At 34.1% G+C, this 26,440-nt stretch overlaps 1 protein-coding gene across 2 annotated transcripts in view; it reads right to left on the bottom strand.

Moving 5' to 3' along the window:
* LOC136038054 (protein HGV2-like) overlaps positions 1-20,616 on the bottom strand; it is a 66,688-nt gene extending 46,072 nt beyond the window's left edge. For both annotated transcript variants that reach the window (XM_065721008.1, XM_065721007.1), the window contains exons 1-2: positions 20,466-20,616; positions 1,637-1,854 (exon numbers count right to left, since the gene is read on the bottom strand). In XM_065721008.1, the coding sequence (XP_065577080.1) occupies positions 1,637-1,854; positions 20,466-20,503 (256 nt within the window). In that variant the 5' untranslated portion in view covers positions 20,504-20,616. The remainder of the gene's footprint in view (positions 1-1,636; positions 1,855-20,465) is intronic.
* Positions 20,617-26,440: the final 5,824 nt, after the last annotated feature.

The following is a 26,440-nucleotide window of genomic DNA, read 5'->3' on the forward strand; positions in this document are numbered from 1 at the left end:
CAGGGGTGGATCCCGAGAAAAATCTTGGGGACAATATGACTAGGGCGCCAATAAGCAAAATCTTGGGAAGGGCGGTGGAATGCGACAAGGGCACCAATAATTGACCGACCAATTTATTTTAAAGAGTAAAAACAGAAAAAAGAAACAAGGAATGAGAACGCAAGAAAAAAACTTTTGAGGCCGGGGTCCCCCTTGGATCCGCAAGTGGTCCCAATTAGTTTTTCTCTGATTGGCAAGCAACTTACTGGGCACGTATACTGGGTCATAGAACCTAAGACAAAACGAAATAGAATGAGTTGTGGTGGCTTGTGAAACCCCGACTGGACTATACATTGCTTTACTGCAACTAGCGTGAAACTTTCAGGTAAGCAAACTGGACCAAGGGGACTTTTACAAAAACGATAGATTTTGGAAAACAAATATGGTTGCATTGAATCTTAACAGAATACTTGATATTTTTTACGCTGGTCTGCTTTAAAATTTTAGGCTAGCATATCTCAATTAAAAGGTGGGGAGCATGGAACCTCATTCAGGACAAAGAATTAAGGAAATAAATCTGGTTGTGTTCATTTGTGACGTAATTTTTCAAGTCAACAAAACAGATTTATTTTTAATCAATAATCTTGACGCGCATTTATTTAAATAAACAGACATTTGCAACAAAATACAGCATAAAATTACACGGATCAGTAAACATTACACAGATTTTCAATTTATATAAATAGTAATCCCCCTCCTCATCAAACACAAATTCTATAACAAATCTATTATTAAAAATAACAGTTTATTGTACAAGACTGTTTCTGATAAGAAGTTTTGACTGACTATTGAAATTTGTCGAAGTAGATTGCAATCCAATATTTATTTCTTAATTATAAAACTGTGTTTTTTATAAATATTCCCATTATTAAACAATAATAAAACAACATCAATCACAAAGGAAATAACAGGAATTAAAATGAATAATAAAGTCAATCATAAAATGAACAAAAATTACCACAAACGGAAATAGGGCTACCATCCCCCTAACGTTCTTAAACTCTTAACCGTCTAGGGCCTCCTTAAAAGAAGTCCTAGATGGTAAATCATTACAATCAAAAATTTTCGTCAATCGATTGATGTATACTTCAATCAACATTCAATCTTGACCAAAGCTGATCTAACACACTGTTTTTGGCCAAAATGATTGAGTTATTCAAACTTTCTATCAACCGCCGTCAACGCTTGACTCAAGCATCATAGATGCTTGAGTCAATCTAGATTCCTAGATGATATAGGAATCTCTAGATTCCTAGATGGTCAATCATCCTTGAGTCAATCAATTGACGGAAGCTTTTGATCAAAATGATTGACCGTCAAAAGCCTCCTTTAAGGGCAGAGCAGCATTTGCACTTTGCTGATTTTTTTTCTACAGTTTAACCTTTATAAGAGCACCTCCTTGTGGTATCATGTTTTTGCATCATTTATGTTGCTATTGTGACAAGTAAAAATTACACCTAATCCAACTACAGATTTCTTTCAGTAAAGCCCAAATGATGATTTAGCCTTTTAAAAGGAATGTATTACCTCTACTGCTATTTTTTGACAAAGCCTACAAAGTTTTTCAAAAAGCCTAAAAATGTATTGCATAATATACCTTCATTAGCAAGCACAGCACTTTCTTCTCTGGCAAGCCCAAGTAATGCACTTCCATACGCAAATTGCACACTAGCACATTTTTCAGATAAATCGCCAAATAGTTCTGAAAATATTTGACATGCTTCACTCAGATCAGCAACTGCATCTGCATAATTTTCTGATAGTAAATTCTTCTTCCCAACACTTTCCAATTCATAAGCTCTTTGCAAATCTTCACTGGAAATGTAATACTTGATTTTAGTACATGTATGAATGTAATTTGGCTACAATACCATTGCACATAAAGGGGGGGGGGGGGTTACCCCCTCCTTATATATATATATATATATCTATATATATAAAAATAAGTTGTCTGTCTGTGGATGTGTGGATGGATGTGTGGATGGATGTGTCAGGTGACGTCACCTGAAAAAACTGGATTAGGTGACGTCAAAACTGAAAAAACTAAAAAAAGGCAAAAACTACAAAAAAAACTAAAAACTAATAAAAAAAATAAAAAAGCTAAAAACTAAAAAAACTATAAAGGTAAAAACCAATAAAAAACTAAAAAAAAAACTGAAAAAACTAAAAAAAGGCAAAAACTACAAAAAAAAACTAAAAACTAATAAAAAAAGTAAAAAAGCTAAAAAACTAAAAAAACTAAAAAAACTAAAAAAAGGTAAAAAACTAAAAAAAATAAAAAAAAAACTAAAAAAAAAGGAAAAAACTGAAAAATAAGCTAAAATAAAGGTAAAAACCAATAAAAAACTAAAAAAAAAAGGAAAAAACTAATAAATGACGACACTCAAAGAGAAAGCGACCAGGACAAAAAACTAAAAAAAAAGGCAAAAACTACAAAAAAACTAAAAACTAATAAAAAAAATAAAAAAGCTAAAAAACTAAAAAAAACTAAAAAAAGGTAAAAAACTAAAAAAACTAAAAACTAAAAAAAAACTAAAAAAGGTAAAAAACTAAAAGAACTAAAAAAGAAAAAAATAAATGACGACACTCAAAGAGAAAGCGACCAGGACAAAAGGAATGTTCGATTAGCAATCAACAAAGCACCGGGACACAGGGAGTATAAATGACGACCAGGACACAAGTAAAAAAAAAAATTAACAAAACTAAAAAGAAGGTAAAAACTACAAAAAAACTAAAAAGAAAAAAAAACTAAAAACTAATAAAAAAACTAAAAAATCTAAAAATCTAAATAAACTAAAAAAGAAAAAAAAAGGAAAAAAATAAAGGAGAAAAACAAAACTAAAAAACGAATGTATATACAGACCGGTACACCGGGATACAAATGACGACCGGGACACAGGGAATATAAATAACGACCGGGACACAGGGACACAACTACAACGGGGACACCGGGGGAAACAGGGGGATATAAATGACGACCGGGACAAAAAAACTAAAAAGAAATAAAAACTAAAAACTAATAAAAAAAACTAAAAAATCTAAAAATCTAAATAAGCTAAAAAAGAAAAAAAAAGGAAAAAAATAAAGGAGAAAAACAAAACTAAAAAACGAATGTATATACAGACCGGGACACCGGGATACAAATGATGACCGGGACCCGGGACACAGGGAATATAAATGACGACCGGGACACAGGGACACAACTACAACGGGGACACCGGGGGAAACAGGGGGATAACCTGACAATCTATTTATATGCAAAGACAATGGGACAGCAAAGAATGTTGTATATTCGCAAGTTTTACGTAGTTAAAACCATATATATATATATATATATATCTATATTCACAGGTGGGACATAGGGACACAACTACAATGGCGCGTAACTATTATGGCGCGTAACGACTTACGCGCGCGGGGGGGGCTTGGGGGGGGGCGCGAAGCGCCCCCACCAACTAGGTGTTGGGGTGGCGCGAAGCGCCACCCCCAACAGCTAGTATATATATATATATATATATATATATATATATATATATATATATATATATATATATATATATATATATATATATATACTAGCTGTTGGGGTGGCGCTTCGCGCCACCCCAACACCTAGTTGGTGGGGGCGCTTCGCGCCCCCCCCAAGCCCCCCCGCGCGCGTAAGTCGTTACGCGCCATAATAGTTACGCGCCATTGTAGTTGTGTCCCTATGTCCCACCTGTGAATATAGATAGATATATATATATATGGTTTTAACTACGTAAAACTTGCGAATATACAACATTCTTTGCTGTCCCATTGTCTTTGCATATAAATAGATTGTCAGGTTTACCGACTCTTGAACATGCAACATATAATGGTCCATGGGAAAACAATCTGTATTCAGATCTATACCTCATGATTCTAATGATTGCCCTTGAGCTTTGTTGATGGTGATTGCTAATCGACCATTCCCTGTCCCGGTGTCCCGGTCGTCATTTACATCCCCCTGTTTCCCCCCGGTGTCCCCGTTGTAGTTGTGTCCCTGTGTCCCGGTCGTCATTTATATTCCCTGTGTCCCGGGTCCCGGTCGTCATTTGTATCCCGGTGTCCCGGTCTGTATATACATTCGTTTTTTAGTTTTGTTTTTCTCCTTTATTTTTTTCCTTTTTTTTTCTTTTTTAGCTTATTTAGATTTTTAGATTTTTTAGTTTTTTTATTAGTTTTTAGTTTTTTTTTCTTTTTAGTTTTTTTGTCCCGGTCGTCATTTATATCCCCCTGTTTCCCCCGGTGTCCCCGTTGTAGTTGTGTCCCTGTGTCCCGGTCGTCATTTATATTCCCTGTGTCCCGGTCGTCATTTGTATCCCGGTGTACCGGTCTGTATATACATTCGTTTTTTAGTTTTGTTTTTCTCCTTTATTTTTTTCCTTTTTTTTTCTTTTTTAGTTTATTTAGATTTTTAGATTTTTTAGTTTTGTCCTGGTCGTCATTTATACTCCCTGTGTCCCGGTGCTTTGTTGATTGCTAATCGAACATTCCTTTTGTCCTGGTCGCTTTCTCTTTGAGTGTCGTCATTTATTTTTTTCTTTTTTAGTTCTTTTAGTTTTTACCTTTTTTAGTTTTTTTTTAGTTTTTAGTTTTTTTAGTTTTTTACCTTTTTTTAGTTTTTTTAGTTTTTTTAGTTTTTTAGCTTTTTTATTTTTTTTATTAGTTTTTAGTTTTTTTGTAGTTTTTGCCTTTTTTTTTATTTTTTTTAGTTTTTTAGCTTTTTTATTAGTTTTTAGTTTTTTTTGTAGTTTTTGCCTTTTTTTAGTTTTTTTAGTTTTTTAGCTTTTTTATTTTTTTTATTAGTTTTTAGTTTTTTTTGTAGTTTTTGCCTTTTTTTTCTCTTTGAGTGTCGTCATTTATTAGTTTTTTTCCTTTTTTTTAGTTTTTTATTGGTTTTTACCTTTATTTTAGCTTATTTTTCAGTTTTTTCCTTTTTTTTAGTTTTTTTTTATTTTTTATTTTTTTTAGTTTTTTACCTTTTTTTTAGTTTTTTTAGTTTTTTTAGTTTTTTAGCTTTTTTACTTTTTTTTATTAGTTTTTAGTTTTTTTTTGTAGTTTTTGCCTTTTTAGTTTTTCATTGGTTTTTACCTTTATAGTTTTTTTAGTTTTTTAGCTTTTTTATTTTTTTTATTAGTTTTTAGTTTTTTTTGTAGTTTTTGCCTTTTTTAGTTTTTTCAGTTTTGACGTCACCTGATCCAGTTTTTTCAGGTGACGTCACCTGACACATCCATCCACACATCCATCCACAACTTATTTTTATATATATAGATATATATATATATATATATATATATATATATATCTATCTATATATATAAAAATAAGTTGTCTGTCTGTCTGTGGATGGATGGATCAGGTGACGTCACCTGAAAAAACTGGATCAGGTGACGTCAAAACTGAAAAAACTAAAAAAAGGCAAAAACTACAAAAAAAAACTAAAAACTAATAAAAAAAATAAAAAAGCTAAAAAACTAAAAAAACTAAAAAAAGGCAAAAACTACAAAAAAAACTAAAAACTAATAAAAAAGCTAAAAAACTAAAAAAAACTAAAAAAAGGCAAAAAACTACAAAAAAAACTAAAAACTAATAAAAAAAATAAAAAAGCTAAAAAACTAAAAAAACTAAAAAAACTAAAAAAAGGTAAAAAACTAAAAAAACTAAAAACTAAAAAAAACTAAAAAAAAGGAAAAAACTGAAAAATAAGCTAAAATAAAGGTAAAAACCAATAAAAAACTAAAAACAAAACTGAAAAAACTAAAAAAAAGGCAAAAACTACAAAAAAAACTAAAAACTAATAAAAAAAGTAAAAAAGCTAAAAAACTAAAAAAACTACAAAAAGGTAAAAAACTAAAAAAAAATAAAAAATAAAAAAAAAACTAAAAAAAAGGAAAAAACTGAAAAATAAGCTAAAATAAAGGTAAAAACCAATAAAAAACTAAAAAGAAAAAAAGAAAAAAACGAAAAAAAATTTTCATCTAAAAAACTAAAAAAAACTAAAAAAGGTAAAAACTAAAAGAACTAAAAAAGAAAAAAATAAATGACGAAACTCAAAGAGAAAGCGACCAGGACAAAAGGAATGTTCGATTAGCAATCAACAAAGCACCGGGACACAGGGAGTATAAATGACGACCAGGACATAAGTAAAAAAAAGAACTATCTATATATATAAAAATAAGTTGTCTGTGGATCTGTGGATCGTGGATCAGGTGACGTCACCTGAAAAAACTGGATCAGGTGACGTCAAAACTGAAAAAACTAAAAAAAGGCAAAAACTACAAAAAAAACTAAAAACTAATAAAAAAAATAAAAAAGCTAAAAAACTAAAAAAACTAAAAAAAGGCAAAAACTACAAAAAAAACTAAAAACTAATAAAAAAGCTAAAAAACTAAAAAAAAAGGCAAAAACTACAAAAAAAACTAAAAACTAATAAAAAAAATAAAAAAATAAAAAACTAAAAAACTAAAAAAACTAAAAAAATAAAAAAACTAAAAAAACTAAAAACTAAAAAAAACTAAAAAAAAGGAAAAAACTGAAAAATAAGCTAAAATAAAGGTAAAAACCAATAAAAAACTAAAAAAAAACTGAAAAAACTAAAAAAAAGGCAAAAACTACAAAAAAACTAAAAACTAATAAAAAAAGTAAAAAAGCTAAAAAACTAAAAAAACTAAAAAAACTAAAAAAAAGGTAAAAAACTAAAAAAAAATAAAAAATAAAAAAAAATAAAAAAAAAGGAAAAAACTGAAAAATAAGCTAACATAAAGGTAAAAACCAATAAAAAACTAAAAAGAAAAAAAGGAAAAAACTAAAAAAAATTTTCATCTAAAAAACTAAAAAAAACTAAAAAAGGTAAAAACTAAAAGAACTAAAAAAGAAAAAAATAAATGACGACACTCAAAGAGAAAGCGGCCAGGACAAAAGGAATGTTCGATTAGCAATCAACAAAGCACCGGGACACAGGGAGTATAAATGACGACCAGGACATAAGTAAAAAAAAAAATTAACAAAACTAAAAAGAAGGTAAAAACTACAAAAAAACTAAAAAGAAAAAAAAACTAAAAACTAATAAAAAAACTAAAAAATCTAAAAATCTAAATAAACTAAAAAAGAAAAAAAAAGGAAAAAAATAAAGGAGAAAAACAAAACTAAAAAACGAATGTATATACAGACCGGTACACCGGGATACAAATGACGACCGGGACACAGGGAATATAAATGACGACCGGGACACAGGGACACAACTACAACGGGGACACCGGGGGAAACAGGGGGATATAAATGACGACCGGGACAAAAAAACTAAAAAGAAAAAAAAACTAAAAACTAATAAAAAAACTAAAAAATCTAAAAATCTAAATAAGCTAAAAAAGAAAAAAAAAGGAAAAAAATAAAGGAGAAAAACAAAACTAAAAAACGAATGTATATACAGACCGGGACACCGGGATACAAATGACGACCGGGACACAGGGAATATAAATGACGACCGGGACACAGGGACACAACTACAACGGGGACACCGGGGGAAACAGGGGGATGTAAATGACGACCGGGACACCGGGACAGGGAATGGTCGATTAGCAATCACCATCAACAAAGCTCAAGGGCAATCATTAGAATCATGAGGTATAGATCTGAATACAGATTGTTTTCCCATGGACCATTATATGTTGCATGTTCAAGAGTCGGTAAACCTGACAATCTATTTATATGCAAAGACAATGGGACAGCAAAGAATGTTGTATATTCGCAAGTTTTACGTAGTTAAAACCATATATATATATATATATATATATATATATATATATATATATATATATATATATATATATATATATATATATATATATATATATATATATCTATATTCACAGGTGGGACATAGGGACACAACTACAATGGCGCGTAACTATTATGGCGCGTAACGACTTACGCGCGCGGGGGGGCTTGGGGGGGGGGGCGCGAAGCGCCTCCACCAACTAGGTGTTGGGGTGGCGCGAAGCGCCACCCCAACAGCTAGTATATATATATATATATATATATATATATATATATATATATATATATATATATATATATATATATATATATATATATATATGAGTGTGTGTAAGAGAAGAGGGCCCAGGCTAGCAATGATTATATTTTATATGTTTAGCTACCCTAATGCTAAATACATTACTACATAAAAACCGAATGTTTTTCAAAGGAGAGTAAAGAACTAACAGAGATGACCCTTAAATATCAGAGGGGCTTCGCCATTCTGTATGCTGCTCTTAATACTCAAATTGTACCTTTTTTTTCTATTTTATTTTATTTTTTTTTACAGCAAATACAGCTAAATTAGTTATGAAATTACCTCAAAGCATTATGATAAAATCTTTGAACTAAGTAGCCTATCATGTTTCTTAAGTATTTAATACGAAGAAGTGAATCTTCAGCATAATAAGTATTAAAGTGATGACAGCTCCCCACCCCCCTGGCTTGTACATAGAAAAATTGTTGTGGAATTTTGATTTCGACACTATTCTTTACTTTTTTTTGAAAAAGCTTTCTTTTAATTTCATTCATGTTTGTTCTTATTATCATATTCAGAATTATGCTAAATGCCCACTCATTTAACTAAATGTAAATGAGAGGGAGCTATAACTGTACCCTCAATTGTTTAGTCTTTATGCTAAAGTGTCACTTGGTTGTAACAATACTCTGAGAATAAAGGCTCAATTTAGCTCATTTACAATAGGCAACAGAAAAGAAAAATATCTGCCCAATATAAAAAGAGACTCCCACTTCCATCATTCCCAGCTCTTTTTGCCTACATTTAATTTTTTCTCAATGTAATTTGATATTTAAAACCATCATTTGCTATTAAGGGTATGTTCTCAGAACAAATTTTTTGGTGTGGTATTTTTGACTTCATTTGATAGTTGATATTCAGTTTTACTCACCTACTGAATCATATTTTAAAATTTGCTTTAAATTGAAAAATACGTTGAAAACATTTTTTAAAAACATGGAATTTCTTGACACACCTACAGCTATAACTTGCATTGAAAGAACAAGATGCTTATTGTATTCATTAGTTTCCTATCTATCCACTTGTAGATTCACATAGCCAGAATTTGATATTGCTTGAACTTTTTCTTAGAGAATGATCTAAACTTGCTATGAAAATGAGAAAATTTCGCCTCTAGAGGGCTGAAGCTTCACAAAATCTTGGAGCGTCTCAAAACAGCGAGTTTATAAGGCTGTTGTAAGGTCTGGTTATGTGTGGGTTGTGATAGGGTTGCATATAAGGTATCAAGAGCAAGCTACTTGCAATAGCGCTGAGGAAACAACTGAGGAAAGCTGAGGAAAAATTCACATTTTTCTTTAAAATTTTTCTTTTAGAATTTGAATTTAACCTGATGATGACAGGCACAGGTCCTGTCGAAATTATCGTTAGAAAAATCAATCACCTGACATCCATAGCTTAGGTAAGCTTATTACCATCTATCATTATTATGTATAAAAGTCAGGTTGGCCTCAGAGAATATATTTTACCGTTTTAAAAAGTGGAGTTCAGAAAAAGAGTCAAACTTTAGTGTGAAGAGCGGGGCGTTGATGAGGAAGCAGCCCCTTTCATATACGAAGTAATTTCTGTTCGTTTTAAGTTTTAATGTCACTACTTACTTTCAGTTAAAAAAAAACTTTTTTTTTTATTTGATTATTATTAGGGTCCCCTTAGCCCAGGGGCTAACAAATGTAAATTTCAAATCCATAATAAGATACAATGTACTTTTCTGAACTTGTTATATTTTCTCAGTGAAATCTGTTAACCTGGAATTTTTCTGTAACTATTCTTACTGTGTTTTTTACACTTTTGTTGAGTAAAGGTAACAATCAGATCACTGTAAGTGGAAATTTGATGAAAAGAGTAACAAAAACAAAATGTTCCAACTGAGGAGAATCTACCATGAGCAATATCATTCAAGTGCAATAGCTCAAAAATTGAGCAGAGCCCTAAGTGTAATGTAAACAACAAAAAATAAAGTCCCAAAACAAATACATAAAATAATTTAATTTGTTGTATTTACTTCCTATATTAGCTATGGATGCTTAATTTGGGCAAGTAATTTTGTAATTCGTTTTAAGTAGATTGCAAACCCTTCCGAATCAGGCTGTGAAATTTTTATCTGATTATGATGATTATGCCCTACCTACATCATGTAGAAAACTAAGTACAGTCAAAGAATTGGTAGATGGCAAGTTAAACAAGGTCTGAAGCCAGCTAGAGGTTTTCCCTAATTCAGCCACAAAAGGCAAAAATACTGGTAGAGATTCTTTGAAAAGTTGGTACAAGACTGACCATCACGGGAGACTATCATTCAGAAGCTTTGTTTAGATGCAAACACTTGAAATCCCCTGGGCTTCTCAACATTTCCTGAAAGTTCGAAAACCATTCCTCCAAGTTGTTCCAAAATAATGCAGATGCACTATTTTGACTAAAGTTTGGAAACGTAGTGTCTTGTAATTTATTACCTCAGTGCTTCAATACAAAAAAAAATTTCCATGGGAACTTATAGTTCAAAAACTTCTAGCCAGTCAGAGACAAAAGATTTTCTTACCACCACCATCCCTGACTCCCATGCCACCCTCCCTGAAAGTTTTAGTTTGATGCCCAAAACTATTTCTGATATACTGTAGATAGCATGCTTTCCACACTATGGTGCACATGATAACTTTTTATGTGATAAGTAAAGCACGCCAACGCTCTCAAGATGATAAGAGCTGAGAAATCTGATTCTTTATTGCTTTAATTGCTCTGTAGCGATCTTTAGATTCCTAAGTTTATGTTTCAGTGAATTGCTATTCAGTAAAACAGTTTTAGTGTGTACTTGTTAGGTCTTTTGACTTTTTGAGCAAAATGGTCATCTATAATTGTTGACCCAGTGTCACTGGAGCAAACAGGGGCACCTGAGGTCATATTTGACAATGGAGGAGGCCAAAAGTGCTGCCCTATTCTTTCTGTCCCATGAAAAGGGTGCTAGAATATTCAATCTGCAATTGTTTTAGCCTATGATGCCCCATAGGTACTGGCAGGAGGAGACAATTTCCTTCCTCCTAATATCTCTGTCTCTAGGTCTTAGTTCGTATAGCACTATTTTGTTTGTTTCTTTCCAAAACAAAAGATCACAAATGCCATGAACATAATAGCTATAAAACAAAAGTTTAAAAAAATGCCTTGCCAAACTACACACTTGACAGTAAAAACAAATAATGGCATTGTTTAAAGAGCCCAATTTAGGAGGTTCAAAGTTCAATTAGGAAAATCTTAGTTTTAGACTTTTTGTATCTATTGAATTGTATATAGCATAAATGTTTTGTATTACCTAAGATAACCCATTGTTAACAACATTTTAAAGTAAATTCAGATAGTATTTTTATCCTAGATTTCAGTTATAATCACTCAGGTAAGACAAGATTCCACCTGGTCAAGAATAAAAGAAAACTGGTTTACAAAGAAGACATGACATATCACAAGAAGCAAAACAACAGAGAAGGATATTATTGGGGCTACATCTGTGACCATCAGCAGAGTGGGGTGTATTCCCAGAAAACTGACTATGGTATAGTATTTGGAAAGAACACTAAATAAGAAACCAAATGGTACTACTTTTATTAGCATGTTTTCTTTTGATGTGTCCAGCCACATGAAACTTACTATTTGCCTGAAATTATGTGCCAAAGGATTCAGCATCTAATTTACAAACTAAACTACTGATCAATAATTTAGATTTTATATTAATTTGTTATGAGTGTGTGCAAATTTAAGATATTTTTAGACCCAATTTCATTAATTGGTATTGACATAGAGATGGCATATCAAATGCAAGTCATAAATCTTAAATTCTCTAGTCTACATGAAACGTGAAATGGTCTATACCTAGTTCCATAACTGGAATCACATAGGGACAAAATGAAGACACTAATTGATTTCCTTTTGTATGATTTTTTTTCGAGATATAAAATGAATTTGCCTTCCAATGTATCCCTTGCTCTGATGGTTCTATAGCCTATATAATGTATGCAAGATCTTAAAACTAAAAGAAAACACTGAAAAAATGTAAATATTTTGCTGTTCATATCACTGACTTATGAATAAAGCAAACATACCACTCAATGCCTTTTTTTATGCTCTTTACAAATACAATAATTGCTTCTCTTGCAAATTCAAATTTAAGCTCTTTTTGAACCCTTGAAGGTGACTGAAAAATTTCTAGTTTTGGATTAAACCATGGATTTAAACTAAGCATTTGACTATAAATCCATTTCTAAAGTTATATAATCCATGCGCATTGATTTATCATGGTATGTCCTTGTTATATAGCATATACACAAGAAATTGTATTGCAAACATGAGACAATACCCAGTTTCATGGCCTTTACACCAGACAATTAGCTTCAGCTCAGTGCAGAAAACACATTGTAGCTATGTTTTAATTAGATATTTAGTTGTTATTTTGGTTAGATTAGAATAGGTTTGTTTAGATTAAGTATTATGTTTTCATTATACTTTGGTATATTTCATTATAATTAACCTAACTTCAATGTCTTGCATGTGTGCTATTTAACAAGGATATACCTCTATCACAAATAAATTAGATATAATATTCTAAACAATTTCTCTATTTTCTGTCTGCCATGTTTCTTCTGTTGGCTTTGATATTTTTCAACATATAGGTGAAACAGTAATCCTTAAGCAGCCTAACAGAATAAGAAGAAAGAATGGTGGATTTGTTTTGAATTTTTAAATCAACCTAATCTTGATAAATCAATGTTTGTGAATTATATAACTTTTGCAAAATGAATTTATAATGAAATAGTAAGTAAGTAATTTTATTGCCTGTAAATTCACAAGGAATCAAAATGGATATAACAAAGGAAAGAGACAAGAAAAGTCACACTAGGGAACATCACCAAATGTATTTACACACTATGTACATTAGCAAAACTGCTGGCACAAGATGGCTAGCCATGGGTTTGCTCTTCCCTTTGCATTTTTCAGAAAATTCTTGATGACATGATTAACACAGACTGTAGGATCAGATACACCATAATTAACCATGATATAGGAGTTATTCATCAATGGTGGAAGTCTCAGAAGGAACTTTATGAATTGAAAAAACAGAACGCTTACTTTTGCACACTGAGTGGACAACAGGTATTTCCAGAAGGGTGCTATATATATTATATGTGGAAGGGTAAGGGCATTATGCAGCAATGCAAGATATTTACAGCAGAACCAATGTCTGTTACCAATTATTGACCTGTATGTAATCCAGGTTTTCACTTCTACATGGTGCACAAGCAGCATCCCAGTGAAGACAAAACTTTGACTGATTGGTAAGACAAGGTAAGTAATATCTCAGATGGTTTCAAAACTGAATTGCCCAAAGGATTTTTTTCTTTGCAGTGCTCTGCATTGAAAAACAAGACAGCAGATTTTGACACATTAAATGACAAACCTACATTACTGTATTCCCTAGTCAACACATAAAATTCTTTGATAGCTGATCAATGGACCTGTTCAAATTAAGCAAGTTGTCAGCATACATCATCAACAAAACATCCCTTTTAAAATACTGAAAGTAGCTACTTGAGCTTGCACCAGCAGAACACTATTGTTGTACAAACTTGTAGACACAACTGAACCTTGCCTGACTCCTTTACAGACAGGTACAACAGTGGATTCAACCAGATTTGAGGGTATTTTGATTTGTGCTCTAAGGTTACTGTAATATTATGCATGTTAAATAATGATATGCCTGCTTGCTTTGCTTTGCTTACTTGATATTAATTGCTTGCTGTTGCTATATAATGACTTTTGTTCTAGATGCCTGGGTTTAAATAAATCATATAATTGGTAAAACGCTACATGGTGTCAGAAGATGGAAGCAAAGCCACCAAGTATTGATTGGGATTCAGCTTCCCTCGGCGATGAATGGAAACGCTTTGAAGAGCATGCCAAACTGATGTTTCTGGGACCCCTGTCTGGAAAGACGGCAGAAAGCAAATGTGCTTACCTTCTCATCTGGGCAGGAGAAAAAGGGCGCCAGATATTCAACACCTTCCCACTCACTGCTGCAGAAACAAACAATGTAGAAACTTACCTGCAGAAATTCCGCGAATATGCTGCACCAGTCACCAACAGTGTATTTGCTCGATATATATTCCAGAAACGTGACCAGTGTGAAGGAGAAAGTGTAGAGAAATACATCACAGAACTGAAAATCCTGGTGAAGGCTTGCAACTATGATAGCGCTGATGAAATGGTTCGGGACAAAATAGTTAGTGGCATCAGAGACCCTAAAATTAGAGAAAGACTTCTTCTGGAAGGTGATACCCTAACTTTGGCACTAGCTGTTGACAAATGCCGGTCTTACCAAACAACCCAGGCACAGCTAAGAACATTTGAAGTACAAGAACCACAACAAATCAAGAAAGAAATTGATGCTGTCCAGAAGTACAAATATCCAGTCAGAAAATACGAAGATGCATCTGTGTCATCTAGAAAAACAAAGGAATGCTATTTCTGTGGAGGAGTATACTCACCTAGCCACACTTGTCCTGCAAAGGGAAAAATCTGTGCAAAGTGCAAAAAGCCAAATCATTTTGCACGTGTGTGCAAAAGCAACAAATCAGTGAATGCAGTGATTGAATACAAGGAGAGCCCAGCCAACAATAGTGACGAAGATGAGGATGTCTTCTTATATGCCATAGAGAACAACACCAATAAGAGCAGAGATGAAGCCCTTATTACACTGGAGGTGAACCACTCCTTACCTGTCAAATTCAAGGTCGATACAGGGGCACAAGCTAACATTCTACCTGCCAAGTATTTTGACGCCTTACCACATCCGCCATCACTGGAAAAAAGTTCTCAGAAACTCACAAGCTACTGTGGATCCAAAATTCCTGTGAGAGGTGTATGCAAGCTGAGCTGCAAGCACAAATCAAGCAAGGCTGAAACCCTACGATTCTTTATTGTTGAAACAGATTCAGTGCCAATTCTCAGATTCCGGTCAAGCATTGACCTGAATATTGTCAAACTTGTACTGAATGTCAGTAAAGTTGAGAAAAGCACACGCAAGGACATGCATGCAATCGACAAGACAAAAACGGATGACATAATCAGTAGCTACAATGATGTCTTCCAAGGAATAGGAAAACTGGATGGAGGGTGCCATCTGTATCTGAAGGACGATGCAGTCCCTACAGCATACCCAGCAAGAAGAATTCCCTCATCACTTCGAGGAAAGTTAGAAGCAGAACTTAAACGGATGGAAGAACAAGGAATAATTGAAAAAGTCTCTAAACCAACTGACTGGGTGAATTCGATGGTCGCCGTAGAAAAAAAGGATGGCAGTTTAAGAATTTGCATTGACCCTGTAGATTTGAACAAGTCAATCAGAAGACCATTCTACCCTAGTCCCTCCCTGGAAGACGTAACATCCAGACTCCATGGGGTAAAATACTTGAGCAAACTGGATGCAAGGTCGGGGTATTGGTCGCTAGTCTTGGATGATGAATCTGCAGACTTAACAACATTCAATACCATCTTTGGCAGATACCGTTTTAAACGGATGCCGTTTGGCATCATCTCTGCCCAGGATGAATTCCAAAGAAGAATAGAAGAGGCTCTCGAGGGATTAGACGGGTTTGCTGTCATCATTGATGATCTTCTGGTTTTTGGTTCAACCCTTGAGGAACACAATAAGCGATTAGTAGCTGTACTTGAGAGAGCCAGAGCAAAAGGTATCAAGTTCAACAAAGCGAAATGCAGCTTTTGTGTGACAAGTGTGACATATTTCGGACATGTGATTAGTGAACAAGGAATGCAGCCAGATCCTGACAAACTCGAAGCTATTAACAACATGCCTACACCATCAAACTCAGAAGAACTTGCAACTCTGTTGGGTATGTTAAACTATCTTGCAAAATACATCCCAAACTTATCAACACAGAATAAAACCCTGCGTGACCTCAGTAAAGCCACCGAGTTCAAGTGGGCCAAAGAGCATGACGAAGCCCTCCAAAACATCAAACACTCAACAGTCTCAAACTTAGCATACTTTGACCATTCATGCAAGTCCATCAACCTTACTGTGGACGCATCGTCACACAGTCTAGGAGCATACATCTTGTCAAACGGCAACGTTGTCGCATATGCATCACGCTCCCTTAGCAAAGCTGAACAGAAATACTCACAGCTTGAAAAGGAATTATACGCAATAGTCTTCGGTTGCAAGTACTTCCATCATTTCATATATGGCAGGCATGTAAAAGTAACCACAGACCACCGCCCACTTGAAACCATCCTACGAAATCCACTTCAAAAAGCACCTGCCAGAGCTCAACGAATGATGCTTCAGATTCAACCCTATGACCTAGAGTTCAGTTACAGACCAGGGACAGAAATCGCAGTCGCAGACACTTTATCAAGGCTGCACCTACCTGACATTGACGAGAAGCTCCATAGAGAAATCGAGGTGTATGTCTACCAGATTGCACGCGTACTTCCTGTTAGCGATGCAAGGCTTGAGGAAATACGACTTCATACCAAGGAAGATGAGCACCTGATTCATCTCAGAGAAGCCATACAAGGTGGTTGGCCCAACACCAGAAAGCAATGTGCCATGGATCTCCTTGCATACTGGAACCTTCAACACGAGCTGTCATACATGAATGGCATCATATTTAAAGGCGAAAGGATCGTTATCCCAAGGAAGATGCGACCCCAAATCCTCAAGCAACTTCACGTCTCCCACCTTGGTATGGAAAAGACAAAGCAACGCGCCAGGATGCTCGTCTACTGGCCAAAGATGAATGGTGATATCAAAACGCTAATCATAAACTGTCCCACTTGCCAGAAACATAGCCGTAACAACCAGAAAGAGCCTCTCATGAACTCCCAGATCCCATTAGTACCATGGCAGCAGGTAGCCTCAGACATATTTGATTGGAATGAAGCAAAATATCTTATAACAGTCGATTACCACAGCCGCTTCTTTGAAGTCGACCTGTTGAAAAACGTGACATCCAAAGAAGTCATTAGTAAACTAAAAGCACATTTTGCTCGACATGGGATCCCCCACACCATCATCTCAGACAATGGAACACAATACTCATCTGCAGAGTTTGAACAGTTCATCAAAGAATGGGGCATAAGGCACAAGACCTCCAGCCCTATCTACCCGCAGTCCAATGGACTGGTAGAAAAGGCTGTCCACACTTGCAAGGACATCTTCACCAAGGCAAGTGAAGGCGGAGATGACCCGTATCTTGGTCTACCGGAATACAGAAATACACCCGTAGACAACTACGCCGCCCCTACACAACTGCTAATGAGCCGCCAACTACGCTCCACCTTACCTTGCACAGAAAAGCACCTGCGGAAGCAGGTGGTTCCAACTAAAAAGTACCTGCTGAAGCGGGAAGAGGCCCAGTCAAGACAGAAACGATACTTCGACAAACAAGCCAAGTCTAGGCCTACCCTCCACTCGGGGGACACAGTGACCTTCCAGAAACAAACTGATGGCCAGTGGAGCACCGCCAGCATCATAGCACCAGCAGCACGCCCTAGATCGTACCATATCGAAACTGAAGCTGGAACAATTCTACAGAGGAATCGGAAACACATATCAAATGCACAGCCATCAACACCAGTACAGAACAGACGTAGTCCAGTAGAATGCACTGGAAGCAATGCAGTTACTCCTACTGCGATCCCCCCAGCGTCGAACCTAACTCGTGCAGACAAAACACCGTTTACCGCATCATCAGACATTCCCTCACTTGACAGAACAGCCCTGCTCCGTACTTCCAGTAGCCCAAGCCCACCCAAGGAGGGAGTACCAGTGGTTATACCAGTAACTAAATCAAGGTACGGGAGGCAGAGTAAGCCACCAATCAAACTGAACTTGTGAACTTACCAACAAAAATCTCAAAAGAAGAGAAGTTGAAGTCTGTACATAGTGTATATAATACCTGGTGAGAAGTGAGCCAAGCGCCTTCTCTCGAGTGTGTGTTAAGTCAGTGCTATATGAGGAGTTCTCTAGTTTGTTTTGTGTCCGTACAAAGTGAAGAGAAGCGAGCCTAGCGCCTTCTCTTGGAGACGTTAGTAATAGTACTAACAGTTGGGTCTCCACTGCCAGTAAGTGATTAGAATCTTCTTCTAGGGAAGAAGGAGGATGTAATATTATGCATGTTAAATAATGATATGCCTGCTTGCTTTGCTTTGCTTACTTGATATTAATTGCTTGCTGTTGCTATATAATGACTTTTGTTCTAGATGCCTGGGTTTAAATAAATCATATAATTGGTAAAACGCTACAGTTACTGTATATAGCCCTTGTTTATATGCTTCTAGAAGGATCTGCATGTGCACCAACAAGTCAAAAGCTCAGCTCACATCAAAAGAGCCAATAACTAATGGATTATCCAATGTCTCAGAATCAGACAAAATAGTAGCAAGGGCAAATAGAGTCAGCAACAAAGTCCTACCATAAAACCAAACTGGTGGTTTGGCATTTGGCAACAGTGTCTAAATTTAACAACATAAGCATTTCTACAAGCTTGCATAAAACTGAAGACACTCTAATTGAGCAATACAAGGAGCATATGTTAGCTGGTTTCCCTTTTTCAGGATGGGCAGAAGTTGCACTGTACAGAAAGCATTGGGTACAAAACTAACTACAAATATGATATGGTACAATAATGTTAACATTTCTTTCAAAAAACAAGTACCATTCACAAGTTGAAGTACACACAAACCATCAACTCTGTGCAATTTTTTTATTCTACCTAAAGGCATTTATCCAAAACAGATATAGTCCAGTCTAAAAAAGTTGTTTTCAAGAGATTCAAGTTGTTTGGTATAGGGTCTAGCTATACTGGGATTTGGGGCACTAAATTCACTTGTAAAGTAAGCTCACCAGTCATTTGGATCACTAGGCATGGACTTAGATATGTTTGGGTGATCTTTCATATGGTCTTTCCATAGATGGCTTGGATCATTAATTATTATCTGTGTATAGTCATTTTTCACATTTGTGCAGTGCTGCTTGAGGGTTTCCTCAAATTTATGTTTTTGTGTACATGGAGACAATTCAACACACCTGATTTAGGATGACCACTTTCTCTCCACATTAAGAATCAGAACTTAGCATTTTGAAATGCTTTCACTAGCTTTTGATTCTTTGAGAACCAAGGGATTTCAGTACCTTTATGAATTTTCCTAATGGGAATAGCAGCCATTAAAGATCCTCCTGAGCCATTGCTGGTGCATAGGTATGGAGTTGACATTTCAGTTACTGAGTGTTTTTTACAGGGACAAGTAGCAAACTTCTTAGCCTATAACTCATTTTTACATCCAAAAAATATAGAATGAAATTATTATTTTCAAGGGTCCTGAAAGTGCTTAAAATTAATTTTACAAGAAAAGCAATTAGCCTATTATATTCAGAAAGAACATAAAAAATGGCTTCTAGTGGTTTGTTCAATTTATTTGTAGGTTAATAATATGAACTGTGAAATAGTTACCCAAATGTTTAGGTAAATTTTTCATTGTTTATATTATTAACTATCAAATAAAGTGAACATACCACTTGACTTTTTTTAAGCTCTTTAAAAATATAATAACTGCTTCTAGGCTATTGCAAATTTTGTTTGTTATAAAGGTAAGGTTAGATTAGGTTGTTTTTAATCTTGAAACTAATGTTTTAAGCCTTTTTTACCCAAAAACTATAAATATTTTGGTAATTTTCAAGAGCTCAAAAAGGACTTAAATTTGAATTTGCAATAGGCCTAGAACCAATTATCATATTTGTAAAGAGCTTAAAAAGGCATTGAATAGTATGCTTACTTTATTTGTAAATCAATAATATGAGCAACAAAAATTTACCAATGTTTGTATTAATCATATTTCATTCCATTGTTATTAATCTTCTAAATTCACTTCAATTAATACTTTGGTAAATTATGCCCTCAATCAAACATCAAGATAAATTGTAGGCTGGGAAGATAGCTGGCTTAATATAGGATCTATAAAGTATAAAAGGATTGATGTGATGGAGAAAAACATTAGGCCTATTAGAAATAGTCTAGGCTATTTGGAGCCAACAGGGAGAATAGTACATAGTTGATGAACTAATTACCCTAGTAGTACATATGTGGAAAGAGCGCAAAAAAAGGAATGAAGTAAGCTAGCATGTTCACCTTATCTTTAATTCAGTTAGGCTATAGCCTAGTCTCATATGTAGACCCTAGGCCTACTTGGTTTTGAGTTGAATTGTCTTATATTTAAAATTAAAGTCAGAAAGTAAACTGCTCCCTAGAAACAATATCAATAGCATGAATGTTACCATTCAGTTTTTTCCTGAATATTTGATGTTCCCTCCATTTTTAAACAAAACTGATTGAAGATGTTATTGGCAAATTTTTGGAAACTTGAATATTTCCCGCTATTGAACTGCGTTTTGTCCGATTATGTTTTTAGTCCTAAAAACACATTCCGGATTTAAATAGCTTAGAAACTTACAAAAGTAAGTTTAAAGCCATTAAGAAAAAGAAATTTTTTTGACCGTTTTCGAGTGAATCAATATTTTTTCTTGAGTTATTTCTTGTGCATTGGGTTCTTTGGTACAAATCTAAGAATATAGGTTTCGAGTCAATCGAAAAAAATTGGGCTCTTTTTTAGGCCTCTATCTTGAGGGGACTGTCCCTTCGGCCTTTTATTTTAGGTTCCTCTTAGCCAAAGGACTTATGGATGTAAGTTTCAAACAGATCAAATAAAAAAATATTCGGCTCATTTTCTAGCCCCTAGCAAACTTCCCTTTTATTAAAAACTTATGGTTTCATTAGGCCTGGAAACGATCCTTGAAAACTTGAGGCAAATCAAACAGTCAAATTCAAACATCTTTGCCTTCGTTCTATTATAAAACTTATCTGGGAAGTATGGGGAGTTTTCATACATTGGGATCTTTGCTCACAGGGCTGTGTTTTGTTATTTTATCCCTGGATGTATATTTGAGTCTATTTCTGACTATTGTAAGCCAAACTGTCATCGAGAAATTTTTCTCTAATGACAAAGTGAATCAATTTTTGTTCGGGGGCTTGAAAGTAGAGTCGCTAATTGCAAAAAATGTAATGGGGCGAAAAAACAGATACCCATGATAAAATAACTATGAAATATAAATAAGAATGTACTTTTTAAATCACAGGGGGTGTGATACCCCCATTCCTAATTGGCGCACCTGCATAAAAAGCAGGAAATGGGGGCTGATTGTCTTCTAATTTTTTTCCCGTTAAAAAGGGTGCTAGAACTTTCGATTTCCAATCTAATGAGCCCATTGACCATTCCCATACTAAATGACCGGAGAAAATTTATCTAGTAAATCAAACGCAATGCATGAAAATCATTTTGCTCTTTACTAATTAAAATAAGAAAATAGACAAACTTAAGAAACTTAAGTACTCCGTAACGTAAGAAAATTACATATAAATCATAGTTGAAATTTGCTCAACTTCACATCAACAGATACGTAGAAACACAATTCAGAGTAAGCTTCGATTAAGATCGAACCTACGTTTATATATTTAAATAAAAAAGGAGTGACAACAGAATAATGACTAAATTAGTTTGACTAAACGAATTTGAAAATTAACGAAAGTAGCTGAAAATAGGCTTAACAACGCACTAATAGTTTCCAGCTAATGATACACCAATAGGTTTACAGCTTTTGGTTAATTAAATGAATTAATTAGTTAATTTTTGTTATTATAATTAAGGTCTAATTATGCTATAATTTTGTATCTATTTTGATTAAATGGAGTAAAAGAAATGTATAAATGAAAATTTTGTGGGAAAAGTTGAAAATGATTTTTTTTTTGGGAAAGTTTGTAGGATTGAATAGGATATGAGCGGACTGGGCCATTAAATTTTAGGGTATTGATAGGTTATTGACATCGGAAAGAAATAAGAGTTGAGATTCAAAACAATTATGGTGTTCAGAAAGATGGATAAAAGATAAAAAAGGAAGACATTAAAGAAAACACATACAGTGACGAGAATGTTATTAAAATTATTTTCTAACAGAGAACACTTAAAAAAATGAAGGGTAAAAAGGTGGCTGCTTTAGAACGAACCTTGCAGAACATGATCTCTCTGTCAAGCAACACTTCCTTCTGGAGAGAAGATGTAGTTGGCAAGTGCATCTCCGAAATTTCTGGATTGTCATGAAGCATTATTGCTTGATATAGGCCTTACATCCTGGAATCAGGGATTTGAAATAGAATCTGGAGACTCGGCTTAAGCGTTTCGGGTACCACGTAAAGTAATAATGTAATTGTAAGGGCAAAGTGCACATTCCTCGATTGTAACAAACTTCTTAGGCTACATGAGCATCCTCATCTAAACAGTCTGAATCTTTGCTCAAAAACTCCCAAAAGCATTGTCAATCAACCTGCAAACTGAGAAACTCTATAATTGTATATCTTTTGGAGCTCACCAAGGTTTCTACAAATAATGGGCCTAATTATGTAGTCCTCGAGTGGAAAGTCTTCGTCCAATAAGAAAAAATGTGGAAACATGATATTGGTTCCAGGGAATGTTTCGGCTGGAGGAAGCCTAGTACCTCAACTATCGATGTGCAAACTGAGAAACTCTATAATTGTATATCTTTTGGAGCTCACCAAGGTTTCTACAAGTAATGGGCCTAATTATGTAGTCCTCGAGTAGAAAGTCTTCGTCCAATAAGAAAAAATGTGGAAACATGATATTGGTTCCAGGGAATGTTTCGGCTGGAGGAAGCCTAGTACCTCAGCTATCGATGTGCTTCCCAAACTCAGAATGAGAAAAGACACCGCCATCACTCTCAAATCCGTAGACACATACCTCATAAAACAAAATTTGTAGTTTGTATCACAAGCTGCAAGTAAAATAACACTATAATATTTCTTGTAATTCTAAAACTGTGAACCAGAATTGGAAGGGCATTGAGGCTTGATCTGCTTACCATCTATAGCACCTATGTAGTTTGGCCTTTTTATCGGGTGAGGATCTGCACTGCAGTATCTTTTAAGTCTTCCTCAAATGGAGTAGCAAGAAAATTTGGAACAAGAATTTCAAAAATGGCCACTGCATTCTCTTTCAAAATTTCTTAGACAGTACAAATGCCAGCTCTGAACTCATAGTGTAAAGTCGTCATGTTATTTTCTGTTGCTAAAAACAAAGTCAATGCTTGATTGAACTTCAGGGGATTTTTTGAATTTTTGAATTTATTGAATTTTATTGAAGGAGATTTATTGAATTATTCTTTTTTATTTTTACTTGTACTTTATTTAGTAAATCAGTGAGTTCATGTGTAGTAAAGTGGGGAAACTTCATGGTTTTTTATCATTGTTAATCAGGAGAAGCTCATTAAGCAAATTTAACAGACTTAGTTTCTCTCTTTTATTGTTTTCTAGCATTGGACGTACCCACCGCATCCTTTTCTTTTGTTTCTTAGAGCAATTAAATAAAAAAAAAACGATTTTTTTCTGAAAGTAAGGAGTGACATTAAAACTTATAACGAATAGACAATTATTCCGTATATGAAAGGGTTATCCCCTCCTGAATGCCCAGCTCTTTGCGCTAAAGTCTTTTATTGTTTTAAAAAGTTGAGTTGTGAGAAAGAGTCAAACTTTAGCGTAAAGATCGGGGCGTTGATGAAAGAGCAGCCCCACTCATATACGGAATAATTTTTGTTCGTTTTTACTTTTGATGTGGCTCCTTACTTTCATTTATTAAAAACTTGTTTTTCTGAACGTTTTTAAATTAATGTAGGTTTTGATTTTGGCTCACTGCACATGATTAATTAAAACAAAATTTTTATATTAATTTTACTTTTTTAGCCAAATGGTAAAAAGTTTTGATCGGAAGATTTTGTGAAAAAGGGATGGGGAGGGGGTCTAGTTGCCCTCCAATTTCTCTTGTTAATTAGAAAAGGCACTAGAACCTTTCTTTTTATTTACAAACGTTGTCATTAGTAATAAATATGCGTAACTTACAAATTAAGCTACGTAACGAACTTCCATATTCGCATATTTTTATTACGTATATTTGGAGGTTCAACCCCTCATCAATACCTCGCTCTTTACACTAAAGTTCGAACTTTGTTCCAGTTCTTTAAGAATGACCTTTGAATCACAAAGGCCGTTTAATTAGAATAAATAGCTCTTTTGAAATGTTGTTCCATACTTTCAGTTGAAAAAACTTGTTTTTTTAATTTAATTTCTGAACGCTTTGAATTACCGCAGGTTTCGATTTTGGCTCACCATACATGAATAATTAAAACAAAATTTGGATATTAATTTTACTTTTTTTGGCTAAATGGCTTTCTCAAAGTTCTGATCGAACCATTTTGATAAAAAAGAGGCGGTGGAGGGGGCCTAATAGCTCTCCAATTTTGTTAGCTACTTAAAAAGGCCAATAGAACTTTTAATTTTATTTACGAACACTTTTACTAGTGATAAATACCCATAACTTACAAATTAACTTACATAACTAACTTTTATATCCATACATTTTATCACATATGTGAGGGTTTTGCCCTCTCGTCAGTACCTCGCTCTTTACACTAAAGTTCGAATTTTGTTCTAACTTAATTTTGCTCTAAGAATAACCCCATTAATCACACAGGCCGTTTAATTAGAATAAGTAGCTCTTTTGAATCTACTAAGAATACTTAAGTCTGAAGAGCAAGGTATTGAGGAAGGGACAAAGCCCCCCATATACGTAATAATTTCTGCACGTTTTAAATTTTAATGTTGCTCCTTACTTTCAGTTGAAAAAACTTTTTTTTATTTTATTTCCAATTTTTTTAAATAATACTGGGAAATCCAGAGCCCCTTCATGGATACTCTCTTCCCCCCTGATACATTCCTCCACTGAAAGATCCACCCATGTAATCCCCTCCCCCCCAAAAAAAAATCTTCGTTGAAAACGTCTGTATACCTTTCAATAACCAATACTATATGTAACAATGGGTAAAGTTCATAGCTTGCAGCCCTTACCCAGGGAACTGCGTGGGGTTAAGTCGTCCTCAATGATATAGCTATTAAATTTTTTGTCTGTGGTGAACAAAATGGCTATCTAAAATTTTGATCCAGTGACTTCGCAAAAAATAAGCGTGGGAGAGGGCCTAGTTGCCCTCCAATTTTTCTGGTCACTCAAAAAGGGCACTAGAAATTTTAATTTCCGTTATAATGAGCCCTTTCGCGACATTCTAGAGCCACTGGATCGATACGATCACTCCCGGTAAAAAACAAAACAAAAAGAAACAATAAATAAACACGCATCCGCAACCTGTCTTCTGGTAAAAAAAACGTAATTCCACATTTTTGCAGATAGGAGCTTGAAACCTTTACAGTAGAGTTTTCTGATACGTTGAATCTGACTGTTTGATTTTATTAATATTCTATGGTATTTAGAGGGGGTTTCCCCCGTTTTTAGATAATAAGGCAAATTTTGTCAGGCTCGTAACTTTTGATGGGTAACACTAAACTTCATACAACTTATATATATATATATATATATATATATATATATATATATATATATATATATATATATATATATATATATATATATATATATATATATATATATATATATATATATATATATATATATATATATATATATATATATATATATATATATATATATATATATATATATATATATATATATATATATATATATATATATATATATATATATATATATATATATATATATATATAAAGTAAAGGATACGGCGTTAGACTTTGCAGCCCCTACCGGTGGTGTTGAACTCCGTTTCTTGGCCCTTCAGCCAGGAAGTGCAATGGGGGCCGGGGGCCAACCATCCTGTGCTTTCGCACACCCTTCCTCTTTACCTTCCCCAGATTTCTCCAGGTACCGCTTACAGAATCACGCTACTGACCCCCGTCCCAAACTGAACGACTGGATATATATATATATACATATATATATATATATATATATAATCAACATAGAAATCCGATTCTTTTGATGTATATATTGATATCAAAACTCCGTTTTTTAGAGTTTTGGTTACTATTGAGCCGGGTTGCTCTTTACTACAGTACGTTACAACAAACTGTTTTATTGGTATTTTCATTTTGCTCGGAAGCAATTGGTTCATACGCAACCTAAAATATATTTATCAGAGCTATTATTATCTGTCATTTTGAAAAATTTTGAACTAACTGCCAATGGCTAGAAGTAGCGACATTAAAAAGAAAAAAACATAAGCCGTAAGAGTAAACCTTACACATGGTTTGAAACAGCCAT

This window comes from Artemia franciscana, chromosome 17, assembly GCF_032884065.1.
Source record: "Artemia franciscana chromosome 17, ASM3288406v1, whole genome shotgun sequence".
Taxonomy (NCBI): Eukaryota; Metazoa; Arthropoda; class Branchiopoda; order Anostraca; family Artemiidae; genus Artemia; species Artemia franciscana.